The sequence below is a fragment of the Sphaerulina musiva genome (genome assembly GCF_000320565.1).
Source record: "Sphaerulina musiva SO2202 unplaced genomic scaffold SEPMUscaffold_7, whole genome shotgun sequence".
NCBI classification, from domain to species: domain Eukaryota; kingdom Fungi; phylum Ascomycota; class Dothideomycetes; order Mycosphaerellales; family Mycosphaerellaceae; genus Sphaerulina; species Sphaerulina musiva.
Genome location: NW_016017389.1, coordinates 1,667,865 through 1,680,759, shown reverse-complemented (window position 1 = coordinate 1,680,759; position 12,895 = coordinate 1,667,865). Strand labels below are relative to the sequence as shown.

Genomic DNA, 12,895 nt, shown 5'->3' with positions numbered 1-12,895 from the left:
CACCTCGAGGTCGTCTTCCTTAGCGCCTTCCGAGAATATCGAACCGACTAAGACAAGGTCCTATATAGTATTATATAGCTCGTAGGCGAAGCGTAGGAGACGTAGTATAACGAGTATTCCGACGTAATCCCCGAGGACTATACTTAGAAGAAATTTAAGGGATAGCTCTATAATACCGTCGGCGATTAGTCGAACCGTTAGATCGGTATAATAATCGAGTATAAAAGGGTACGTTAAGGCCCGGACTAGAGCGTCCGTTATTTCGTAGTATAGCTTAGTTATCTAGAAGCCTAGTTTGACTATACGCAGGCGTAGCTAATACGCTACTTCCTCGCTAAGTTAAAGCCGTCGCTATATAGGGACATCGTTAAGGGATATACTATCCCTAATACGCGAGTAGAGCTCGTAAACCTAGTAAGGCGCCTCGAGCAAGTAGACAACGCGCTAGTAGTCTATACTAAGGACGAGCCTTATTAGCGCGACTATAGTATATAGGGCAAACGTAAGCGTACCGAGAGCGACGTACCGCAAAGCCGCGACGATCGATAGGATCGAAGTAAGAGCAGGGCCCTACGCGATAGACGTACCTTATCGACCGTAGTAACGTCGATAGTACGAGGGTACGAGAACCTAGAATATTACTCCTATAAGAAGAAGGGACATATCGCAACTAACTCCGTATACCCTAACTACGCGAGCCGCGATAAGGCGAATACAGTTCGTAGGATTACCGTACCTAAAGAGTAAGCGCCGAAAAAAGAGAAGGTATTAGAGGAGAGTCGTAAGCTCTAGATACCTATCTTAATAGCGATACCCCCTTGCCTATCTAGGTATACTATACCCGCGTCCTCGAAGGACAAGTCGAGACGTATAAGGGGCATACCTCTACTACTATACTACTCGACGATACCGCTAATATTAACGTAGTATCGCGTAGCTTCGTACTAAAGCACAACCTCGCAGTCCGTAGGAACGTACTCCTACCGCCGGCGAGCTCGTTTATAGGCTAGTTAGGCTACTACTATAGAGCGTACTATATCCGTATAACCCTTATAGACTCTATAGGTAACGAGCGTACGATAGGCGGCTTGTTTTATACCTATAACATACCGGAACCTAATCTTATCCTAGGATAGCCGTAGCGTCGTACCTAGTAAGTAGTAGTAGATAGTACTACCGACGAATAGCGCTATAGTAGCGAGTACTTATACGTTAAGGTCCGAGAGGTACCTAATTTCTTTAAGGATCTAAAGAACTCGTCCTACGTATACGTAGTAATAGTACGTAGGACAGACGTAGGGTTAGAGCTTACGGAGTTACTAATAGAATATCGGGACTACTACGACGTCTTGTTTCCTATAGACGAATAGCGTAGCAAACTAGTAGACGGCGTAGAGTATACGATCGACCTACGGCTAGGCACCGTTCTACCGTTCCGACCGTTGTACTACTAGTCCGGCGCTAAACTTAAGTACCTATATAAATATATTACTAATATACTAGAACACGACTAGATTAAGACTAGTATAAGTAAAGTAGGCGCGCCGGTACTGTTCGTACTAAAGAAGAATAGTTTACTACAATTATATATAGACTACTGCGGTCTAAACGAAATTACGGTAAAAAATCGGTATCCTCTACCCCTTATAGGCGAAACGCTAGACAGGCTTATAGAAGCCGAGTAGTTTACGTACCTAGACTTAGCCGATGCCTACTACCGTATTAAGATTAAGGAAAGCGACCGCTAGAAGACTGCGTTTTATACGCGCTATAGCTACTTCTAGTATAAGGTTATACCTTTCGGTCTAACTAACGCCCCGGCAACGTTCTAGATATATATTAATAGAGCCCTAGCAGGATTAGTCGATATTACCTATATAGTATACCTCGACGATATCCTTATCTATAGTAAAATACACGAGCAGTATATAAAGGACGTACGCGAAGTACTTAAGAGGCTCCGCAAATTCGTACTCTACGTATAGCGCGCAAAGTACAAATTCTTTATAAAGGAGGTCGATTACCTCGGGTTCGTCGTAACCCCCGGCGGCGTAAAAATAGACCCTCGTAGGGTAGACGTAATCGGAGCGTAGCTAATACTAACTATCTTAACAAAGGTATAGTCCTTTCTAGGATTTACGAATTTTTATCGTAGATTTATCTTCGAGTACTCGAGGATTGTAGTACTCTTAACGGCGCTATTAAAGGGAGCCGTAAAAGGTAGGAAGCTAGGACCGATCTAGTAGGGCGTAGCCGAGGAGTATACATTTCAAGAGATTAAGCAGCGTTTCTAGTAAGTACCCCTATTAAGGTATTTTAACCTAGCGTTATAGCTACGAATCGAAAGCGACGCCTCGGCGTTTGCTATCGTAGGTATCCTAAGCTAACTCTTCGGCTCTAAGTAGTATCCTATTGCTTTCTACTCCTATAAGATAATCCCTATAGAATGTAATTACGAGATATACGACTCGGAATTATTAGCGGTAGTCGAATTATTCAAAGCTTAGCGGCCGTACTACGAAGGCGCCTAGTATATAGTTAAGGTACTTGTCGACTACGCTAATTTAAGAGGCTTTATAGGCGTAAAGAAACTTATAGGTCGATAGGCCCGTTAGGCGATATTCCTAGCGGCTTTCGATTTTACTATTACCTACTAGGCAGGCAAACGGAACCTAGCCGACGGTCTATCGCGACGTAGCGATTACGTACGAGAGTCGCGTAAGGTAACTAACCTCCTCCCTACCCTACAAACTAAGCTATAGCTATAGGATAGACGTATACTAGAAGCAGACAGTCCGAAGGTATCGTATATCTATATTACCGGCGATTGCTTGTACCGCGGCGTTAAGAGAAGTACCGACGCTAACCTATAGTAGTACTGTACGTTGCCTATCCGCGTCGTCTAAGTAGTATTAAAAGACGAATAACCGTACGCAAACGTCTCCGACTTGATTCTAATATATACCCGCGCGCTCGTCTAGATAGAACCTAACGTATACGTAGTATATAAGTAGACGATAAGCAACTAGAGCGTATTCGAGGACTATATCGCCTAGGAAGGCAACTTATAGGTAGGCGACGCACTGTATATACCTAAGGACTACGCCCTTAGAGTATAGCTAATATATATATACTATAACGACCCGTTAGTAGGATACTTCGGGAAGGATAAGACAACGGCCTTAATCCGAAGAAAGTACTTATAGCTAGAGATAGCTACCGAGGTAGTAGAGTACGTCGCTACCTACGACGCCTATTAAAAGTCGAAAGCGCGACGCTACCGTCTATACGGCGAACTAGCCGCGCTGCCTATACTAGAAAGGCCGTTCTAAGAATTGACCTAGGACTTTATTATAGACTTGCCGCTAAGCAAGCGCGGCGACCGCGTCTACGATACGATCCTCGTAATCGTCGATAGGTATACTAAAATAGTAACCTTTATACTAACTACGAAGAAATGTACTAGCGTAGATCTAGTAGATATTCTAGTAAACGAAATCGTATAACGGTTCGGTATACCTACGGATATTATAAGCGATAGAGGCTCGGTGTTTATAAGCTAGTTCTAGTTAGACTTCTATTATAAGGCGTAGGTAAAACGTAGGCTTAGTACAGCGTTCTATACGCAAACCGACGGTTAAACCGAACGGATAAACTAGATAATCGAGATATACCTATATATCTACTACTTAGAGTAGTAGGACGATTAGGCTAGTATACTAATATAAGCTGAATTCGCGTATAACAATAGCGACTACGTCACTACGCTATATTAAAGATATTACTATTTAAAGTATTATATAGATTTAACCCGGAGCTAGCGATAAGTACGCCGCACGCGTAACGCTTAGGGCGAGCTTACGGAGAGGGAGGTACCGGCTATAGTAGACGCTACGGAGAGACTGAAACGGAACTACGAAACTCTAAGTAAGCGCTAGCAACGCGCTAGTAAAGCGTAGGCGAAGTACTTCAACGCGAAGCATACTATAATAGAGTTTAAGATAGGGGATATAGTACTACTGTCTACTAAGAACCTAAGATTAAAGGTACCTACGAAGAAGTTCGTAAATAAGTTCGTAGGACTATTTAAGGTAATTGATATCGTAGGGAAGCAGGCGTACTGCCTAGCCCTACTAGTAGGATCTTAGATCTATAACGTCTTCTACGTCTTATACCTCGAGCCCTATAAGGGCTACGTAGGTAACGCGTAGAAGGGAACCCTCCTACTCGCCGATAAAGAGGGACTCTACGAGGTAGAAAAGATCTTAGATACGCGCTTAAGGAAGGGCATCCGATAGTACTTAGTACGCTAGCGTAGCTAGCCCGAGGAATTCGATTAATAGGAACCTAAAGAGTATATTAGTAAGTATACCGCCCTCGACGAGTTCGAAGCGTAGCGGAAACGTAGTAGTATAGTATAAGCGAGACGTAGGTAGAACGATTAAGAATCAATTTGCTTTTAACCGGCCGAGCTAGGAATACTATATACAAACAAAATACTAAAAACACGCGCAGCGTACTAGAAGCGTAGGCTAACCGAACGCGACGAGAGGGTTAGGCACCTACGGTACTACTAGTACTAGTAGTACTAGAAGAGGGAGTAGTAGGAGTAGAGCTAATAGGAGGAACGGTAGGACCGGTACCGTTACCGGTACCGTCGTCGTCGTCGTCGTCGTCGTCGTCGCTATTGCTAGGCAGGCTTATCTTAGCCTCGCCGTCTAATAGGTACGGCTCCTAACTACCGTAATCGGGATACGCGGTCGCTACTATACTATCTAAGGCAGTACCGGCGGCGCCGGCTAAGCGAGCTATCTACGACAGACGTTAGCGACGCCTATAAGTAGGGTACGAAGCGACAAAACTTACCTTGTACTATAGCTTAAAAATGCCCTAAAGGGCCGAGGTAGCTTTTGCTATCTCTAGGTAGTCGGCTACGGCTAGAGCGCTCGACGCCGGCGCGCTAACTATACTACTACTACTACTACCCTTCTTCGGCGTCTCGTAGACGCCGACGGCCTTGCCCTTATTAGAGGCAAGCACCTTCTTGCTCTCTAGAATCTTACCCCCTAGCCGCTATAAGCGCCGTATTACCTATACCGAGCGTATACCGGCTATATAAGAACAAAGCGCCGTACGTAGGACGTATAGGTAGCGCGCCTACCGAAGCAGGTCTAGGTCTACTATACGTTCGTACGCGTAGCGCCCTTTCGCGTACCTCTAATACTTCTTCTTTCGGCTAGAAGCTATTACGCCGTTATAGGCGTACTCGGCGACGCCGTTCGCGTCTACTACTATTAGATTAGTAAGGAAACGTAGGTAAGGCGTACGTAACGCGCAGGTGTCGACGTACCCTTAAATATATACTCTATATAGCGGAGGCAAATGTTGTACGCTCTAGCCGTAGTATAACCGCGACGCGGATCGCGCTCTAGAACAGGTTTCTTAGGTACCTTTATAGCTATCGCGTACTTCGGAGGCATATCTCGTATATATAGGTTACGAGGATAGTACGAAGAGCTTAGAGTTTTTCCTAAAAAAATAGTTTAGAGAAGAACTAAGGAACGAAGAAAAAGATATAGTATAGAGGACGAAATATACTTACTCGTTGCTACTACCTATTGCTAGGCGGGCTTTCTTCTATCGTATTCTACATTCTATTAACTTCCTTATATTCTACTATATAGAATACCCTAGGGTAACTACTAGGATTCCTAGTATAACGACTAGCCTCTATATAGAATATAAGCATCTCTATATACGCTCTGTATACGCTCTGTATACGATACGTAGAATATATTGCTAGAGATAGCTCTATTAGGGAGAGGAGATAATTATAACAGCTAGGCCTAGAGGTATATAGCCCTAGGGGGCGGTTAGGTATTTAAGTCTAAGGTACGTTAGCCTAAGGCAGGACAGGCTATAGGAGTAGTACGATCCGAGTCGTCGGGCGATCGGCTATCGGGCGACTGCCCGCGCGGCGTAGCGCCTACGTATGCTTAGCGTAGGGGTATATTATACGACGCCGCTCTCTCCTTTCCGAAGGACAAGAATTAGTTTGTTCCTTTTCCTACGTAGTAGGAAGGACGCTCTATATATTACTATATACCCCTACTCTTATAGAAACCTTCCGGGTACTACTGTCTCGCTTAGACAAGATAGGCGTTGCCCCGGCGCGACGAGTATTAGTACTACTTAGTCCTAGTATATTAGGATTATCTATCTCCTCTTGCTCGTTAGTTAGTATAGTCTCCTCTAGTTCCGAAGCTATATAGGTAGGGTATTCCTTACTAAGTAGGCGCTTGCGCTTGTTGTCCTACTTCGCCTTCGCTATAACTAATACAGCTATAGCGCCGCTAGTAGCGAATTCTCTAGTTACTGTCTTCGTACCCTATATATTACGATACTATTTAATTCTAGGCAAAGGGTTCTTATATAACTAGCGAGCCTCCTTATAACTGTCTATAAGTATATACTTATTCTATATCTTATTCCTCGCCGTTACAATACTAGTCTTCTAATCTATACTCTAACTACTAACCTCTAAGAGACGCTTAATAGTAGTAGTCTTGCGCTAGTACTAATCAAACTTTGTCTTTATCTAGGAAAACACTAATAACAGCCGCTCTGTATGCTCTAGGTATATCTCTCTTATACTCTTTATTACTACGGCTACAATTATAGCTTTCTCCTTAGCCCTCAAACCTCTACCTCTAATTCTATAACGATTTAAGTATATAAAGTCCGAGTATATCTTAAGTGCCTTAAGTTCGAGTACTCGCTCTTTGTCCTATATAAACTTCGCCCGCTATACCTTCTTCTAACTGCTATTAACCTACGTTTCCTCTATATCGTTATCTATACTACCTCCGCTACCTATCTCGTAGGTATCCTTATCCTCCTCCTTAAGGATATAACTAGTAGGGTCCTAGGATTAAGTCCTATATAGATCGTAGTTGTTAACGTCTATAGAGGGCTAACTCTCGCCGAACTAGCCTATACTATCTCCGAGAATTGGATTAAGTATACCTATAGATAGGAAATCGTCCTATAATTAAGTAGGAGTGTCCTATAGAACAGTATATAGCTAAGACTACGAAGAAGCTCTAGTAGGTATATTAGGGCGTAGTAATAGGGGTATAGGTATATCCTCTATAGTTATCGCTCTATTCCGACGGGTACCTCGTAGTACGGTAGTAGCGGTAGCATTACGTTCTACCTTCTTATTAAAGAGTTAGTTCTAACTCTTACCGGTATTGCGCTTAGTTCGAGGAGGTATACTAAAAGTAGTAATAATAGCGAGGTAGGCGACGAGGTAGACGAGAAGGTACGTTCTAGAGAGTAATAGATACTATATTCAAGTTAGTAGATAGGTAATTATATATAGACTTACTCGCCGCGAGCCTAATACAACTATACGGATAGGTAGGTAGATACTATACCTAGTAGGTAGTCAACTGTAGTATAGTATAAGGTCGTCCTACGCGGGTATCCCCGAGGCAAATTCTTTATATTACAGTACGATACGGAATAATCTATTGAACAATATACGAAACAAACAGGACAGCAGGTCAACTCGTACGTACGGCTATCTACGAGTATTAAGCGTATATGTTCGGTAAGAATCGACACGTCGAGCAACCTGTCGACTGACCTGTCGCAGGTTGACCAAACGCCTACTGAACAGGCCCTAAGCGCTAGACGCTAGACGCTGGACTACCTAGCAATGGCTAGCATGAGGTGGCTTGGCAGGAACGTGAGCTCTACCTTGTGCCCGGCTATAGCGTTTGACATCACCTACTACCTTATGCACTTATGCTTCACCTTCACCTTGCGACTGAGCTTGCACAGTGACAGCGACGACAACAGAAACCGAAACAGACCATGCCATAGCTGATCTTTGTGCTTCATCAACACTCGCCATGCCTCATTACACAGTCCCCATCAGAACGACCGAGGGCCGCAACTCTCCGAAACCTCCTCCTTCCACCGTCCATACCGTTAGCGATCCTCCCTACCAGGGCCAGCTCACACCCGATACGTCCACTTACCTTTCCTCCACTCCAGATACGGCCATCATCATCGACAATGGCTCATCTTCCATACGCGCCGGCTGGCAATCCGACACCTCTCCTCGTCTCGTCTTTCCTCCGCTCATGGCGCGCTATACCGATAGGAAATTGAATCGTAAGCTGAACTTCATCGGCTCGGAGATCTTCTTTGATGGCACCGCAAGAGGGCAGGCGAAGAACGTTTACGAACCTGGGAGCAATATTGTCAACAACTGGGATGTGCAAGAGGGTGTACTGGATTATGTCTTCCTCAAGCTGGGACTGGGAGACAATGGGAAGGAAGTCATTGACAGGCCGATTGTTATGACAGAACCTCTGGCGAACACGCTCTACACGAGAAAAGTGATGAGTGAGGTGTTGTTTGAGCTGTATGGCGTGCCGTCGGTTGCATATGGAGTGGACAGCCTGTTCAGCTATCATCAGAATGAGGGAAATACTGGTCTGGTGGTGTCGAGCGCGAATATGAGCACGCATCTGATTCCTGTGGTGAATAAGCAGCCTATGATCAGTGCCGCTACGAGGTTAGACTGGGGCAGAGCTCAATGCGCGGCTTTTCTAGAAAGGCTGTTAAGGATCAAATATCCCGGCTTGTTGACCACCGGGAAGGTGAACGATACGCAAATCGAGGACTTGGTTAGAAAGCATTGCTACGTTAGTCGAGATTACGACAATGAGATGAAAGGCATGCTGGACTGGAGTGGCCTGGAAGATCGAGATCGCGTCGTGCAGCTTCCATTCCAGGAGAAGGAGGTCGTGCAGAAGACGGAGGAGGAAATCAAGCGGGCCGAGGAGAAAAGACGAGAGGGTGGCAGACGATTGCAAGAGCAGGCTGCGAAGATGAGGCTGGAGAAGCTGATTCGCAAAGAAGAGGAAGTTGAGTACTTCAAGCAGGTGCAGCAGCAGATTGCAGACGCGACAACCAAGAAAGAGATTCGGGCAATTTTGGATGACGAAGAGTTCAAAGACGAAAACCAGCTCAACAAGAGGGTGATTGAGATGGAGAAGAGCATACGGAAGCAAAGAAACAAAGATGTGGGCGATCTGGAAGAAGAGGTCGTCGAAGAGCCCACATACCCACTGCTCGACATCCCTGATGCCGATCTAGACGAAGAAGGCATCAAAGCCAAGAGGCAACAGAAACTGCTCAAAGCAAACCATGACGCGCGAGCTAGAGCAAAGGCTGAAAAGGAAGCAGAGAAGGCTCGCCAAGCAGAGCTACAACGACAAGACGATTTGAGGCGAGAAGCGGATCTCGATAGTTGGGTAGAGGAGCGACGCGCGGCTCGTTCGGCGGTAATACAAAAGATTAGAGAACGCGAGCGCCTCAAGTCTGAGCTTGGAAATCGCAAGTCGATGGCTGCTCAGATGCGTATGAAGCAGATCGCCAACCTCGCCTCTGATCAGCCAACCAAGAAACGAAGGCGTGGTGGTAACGATGACGATGGATTTGGTGCTGATGACGACGACTGGATGGTCTATCGCGAGATTCAAGCGGGCAAGGACGACGATGAGGAAGATGAAGAGGAAGACTTCCAAGGACAGCTCAAAACCATTGAAGCACAACTACTTGCTCATGATCCCAATTTCACAATCGAAAGCACGCTCGAACAACAAAAGGACTGGACCAAAAGTCTGGTACATGCTTTCACTCGCGGACCCTACCCTTTCGATGCAGAAAGTGCCAAGGAAAGCAACCAATTCCACCTCAATGTCGAGCGAATCCGAGTTCCCGAAGTCCTCTTCCAGCCGAGCATAGCAGGAGTCGACCAGGCCGGTCTCGTGGAGATTGCAGAGGACATTGTGATGCAGAGACTCTCATCCCATCCCAGCCGCAATGACATTTTGAAGGACGTCTTCGTGACTGGTGGCTACACTCTGTTCCAAAACTTCGAAGAGAGACTGCACGATGAACTCCGCGCGGTCTTGCCCAGTGAAGTCGCACTGGGCGTGAGACGAGCTCAAGATCCCGTCCTGGACGCTTGGAAAGGTGCGGCGAAATGGGCGAGCACAAGCCCCAGTAGGAGAAGTTTTGTGACCAAGGAAGAATGGCTCGAGAAGGGCGGAGAGTATTTGAAGGAGCACAATTTGGGAAATGTATTTACGTAGGTTTTCAGTGCCGCGGGAGATGTGTTGATATTGTGGTTGTGGTGATGGGTTAGGTACCTTATGGTTCCAGCAGCAAGCGTTGGCGTTCCGGATTGATTCATGGATGCTGGTCAGATACAAAATACCTACCTACCTACTTACGACTGACTACCTTATTATTGAGACAGTCCGGTAGATTTTTTCTCGAATTCGAAAACTGCGCTCTCTTTTCTTTTCTGAGCTCTCTCATACCTCCCATACTGAGGGTCTCTTCATCCTACCTACCTGTACCTACCACTTTTCGACAGAAGCAATAATGCCGATGGATAGATGTATAGATGGATGTATATACAATTTTTTGCATGTATTGTTCGTATAACTGTGAACGCCAAATGTGATTGACCGCTCTATAGCTCTATACCTACTATCTCCTACCTGTATAGTCTGAACTTAAGGTACCTTACTTAAATGGTAGGCTACCTACATGAACACAATCAATATGATAAGGTACCCATCCCTAACTAGGTACCTTACATAGAGATTCTCGCCTCGCCTCTCCTCTCCTCTCTCTCTTCTGGACTATTTTTCTCATGTCATCACATACTTGGGCCCTTCCCCACCCTGTGGTGTTTGCCAATTGATATCCTGCGCCGGAACTTTGATATCACACGTCTTGCAATGGACACAATTCTGCGCGTTAATTTGGAATCGCACACCCAAGTCTTTGCTCTCATCTTCTACATATTCATACACTCCTGCGGGACAGAAGCGATTCTCTACGCCCTTGTACTTGGGATATTGGCTCTCGGCGTGTTTGTCCCAGTCTTGGACTTGCAAGTGACAGGGTTGGTCTTCCTCGTGATTGGTACCGGTTCGAGAGACGGAAGTTAAAATGTCAAAGGAGATCTTGCCGTCGGGTTTGGGGTATTCGATTTTGGAGCATTGGTCTGCGGGCTTGGTTGCCAAGTGGTCGGGTTTGCCGTGCTTGAGTGTCCAAGGTGTGTAGCCACGGAAGAGGAAAGCTTCGAGTCCGGAGTAGAGGATTCCGCCATATAGACCGAGGGCAGTATGGAAAGAGGGACGCATGTTACGTACTTGTTTGAGTTCTTTCCAAATCGAGCTATTGCGCAGCTTGTCTTCATAGTCGTATAGGAACACGGCGCCTTCGGTGTCCTTGCTCGATGAGAGGGCGGAATAGGCGGCTTCTGCTGCGAGCATGCCGGAGCGCATTGCTGTGTGGGTACCTTTGATCTTGGGGACATTGAGGAACCCGGCTGTGTCACCAATGAGAGCACCTCCAGGGAAAGCACACTTGGGAATGCTCTGGAAGCCTCCTTCGTTGAGTGTTCGTGCACCGTATGATATGCATTTGCCTCCTTCGAGATATTGTTTGTAGTACGGATGCTGCTTCATCTTTTGGAATTCTTGGTAGGGTGCCATCCACGGGTTGGGATAGTCGAGGCCTACCACGAGACCAATGGAGACCATGTTCTCGCCAAAATGGTACATCCAGCCACCGCCATACGTATCCTTTGATAAGGGATATCCCATTGAATGTGCTACAAGACCCTTGTCAAACTTTGCTGGGTCGATTTCCCATACCTCCTTGATGCCGAGTCCATATGTCTGAGGCGCGCTGTTCGCTCGAAGGTCATACTTCTTGATGACCTTCTTCGTCAAGCTACCATGGCAGCCTTCGGCAAGCAGTGTGCATCGTGCGTGAAACTCCATGCCCCGCTCGAAAGAGTCCTTGGGCTTCCCATCTCGCCCAATGCCCAGATCGTTTGTGGCCACTCCTTTGACAGCTCCTTCCTTTGTGTATAGCACTTCCGATGCTGCAAACCCTGCGTACACTTCCACTCCCATCTCTTCGGCTCTCTCTCCAAGCCACTTGGACAACTCATTCAGACTGAGAATGAAGTTTCCGTGATTGTTCATTTGCGGGGGCGCAGGCATGGGGAGGGAACTCGACTTGGTCAAAAACCTCATCTTATCCTTGGTGGCAGGCGTGATGTTCTCGAAGCGGTTGGGGTTATCCTCTGACCTCCAGTCTGGGATCAGCTCATCCAGAGCTGATGGTTCCAGTACGTTTCCCGACACGATGTGGTCGCCAACCTCGCCCGCCTTCTCCAACAGCACCACACGGAAGTCCTCATTGCCAGCTTCATTTGCCAGCTGCTTCAGCTTGATAGCGGCACTCAGTCCTGCTGGTCCGCCACCGACGATGCATATGTCGACCTCATCTGATTCTCGCTCTTGCTGCAGTGGATCTGTCCAATCGTCGTCGACTGATGCGAACCGTCGTCGTGTGGTGTTTGATATGGTCCGCCTCTGTCCTGCAGTGATTGCAGCTGGTCTGTAGCCTCTGACGAGACATCTTGCGGCGATGGAGCCCGTAGTGGCAATTGGCCGTGTCCTCGCAGCGAATCTGGACAAGTCGGGAACATGCACCAGTTGACGCCTCGCAGCTGCGGAAAGGATAGTCGGGACAACCATAGTGGACCAGTTGCTACCGGAGCAGGCTTTCAAGATGAGGCGAAACGATGGTCAGGATCACCCTCTACTTCCACAACCGCCCATTGATACGAGTTCTGGCTAGCCTCGGCCTTGCAGAGTGATCTCATCAGCGGGAGCTTTCCATTGTGTGGCACTGGCATGTGTGCTGGTGCCGGTGCAGTGCCGCGACTTTTGCAAATCGAGTGCGGCAGTGATACAAGTGGAGCGCATTATTTGATTATGTG

At 46.7% G+C, this 12,895-nt stretch overlaps 3 protein-coding genes across 3 annotated transcripts; 2 read left to right on the top strand and 1 right to left on the bottom strand.

The window, feature by feature from the left end:
- Positions 1-3,959: 3,959 nt before the first annotated feature.
- Positions 3,960-4,148, top strand: SEPMUDRAFT_48104 (uncharacterized protein; the record flags this gene model as incomplete). The annotated part of the gene is made up of 1 exon (XM_016909054.1): positions 3,960-4,148. A coding segment is annotated over one exon (189 nt), but the record flags the coding sequence as incomplete, so codon positions are not given.
- A 3,709-nt stretch (positions 4,149-7,857) lies between these two features.
- SEPMUDRAFT_150430 (actin-like ATPase domain-containing protein) lies at positions 7,858-10,372 on the top strand. Its single transcript, XM_016906171.1, has one exon. The coding sequence runs from the start codon at positions 7,920-7,922 to the stop codon at positions 10,173-10,175; it is 2,256 nt and encodes a 751-aa protein (XP_016759643.1). The 5' UTR covers positions 7,858-7,919; the 3' UTR covers positions 10,176-10,372.
- Positions 10,373-10,536: 164 nt separating this feature from the next.
- Positions 10,537-12,717, bottom strand: SEPMUDRAFT_150429 (electron transfer flavo protein-ubiquinone oxidoreductase). Its single transcript, XM_016906170.1, has one exon. It carries the CDS (start codon positions 12,648-12,650, stop codon positions 10,743-10,745), a length of 1,908 nt encoding a protein of 635 aa, XP_016759642.1. The 5' UTR covers positions 12,651-12,717; the 3' UTR covers positions 10,537-10,742.
- Positions 12,718-12,895: the final 178 nt, after the last annotated feature.

Coding starts and splice junctions, on each gene's coding strand:
- SEPMUDRAFT_150430 (XM_016906171.1), top strand. CDS start 7,920: ATGCCTCATTACACAGTCCCCATCAGAACGACCGAGGGCCGCAACTCT.
- SEPMUDRAFT_150429 (XM_016906170.1), bottom strand. CDS start 12,650: ATGGTTGTCCCGACTATCCTTTCCGCAGCTGCGAGGCGTCAACTGGTG.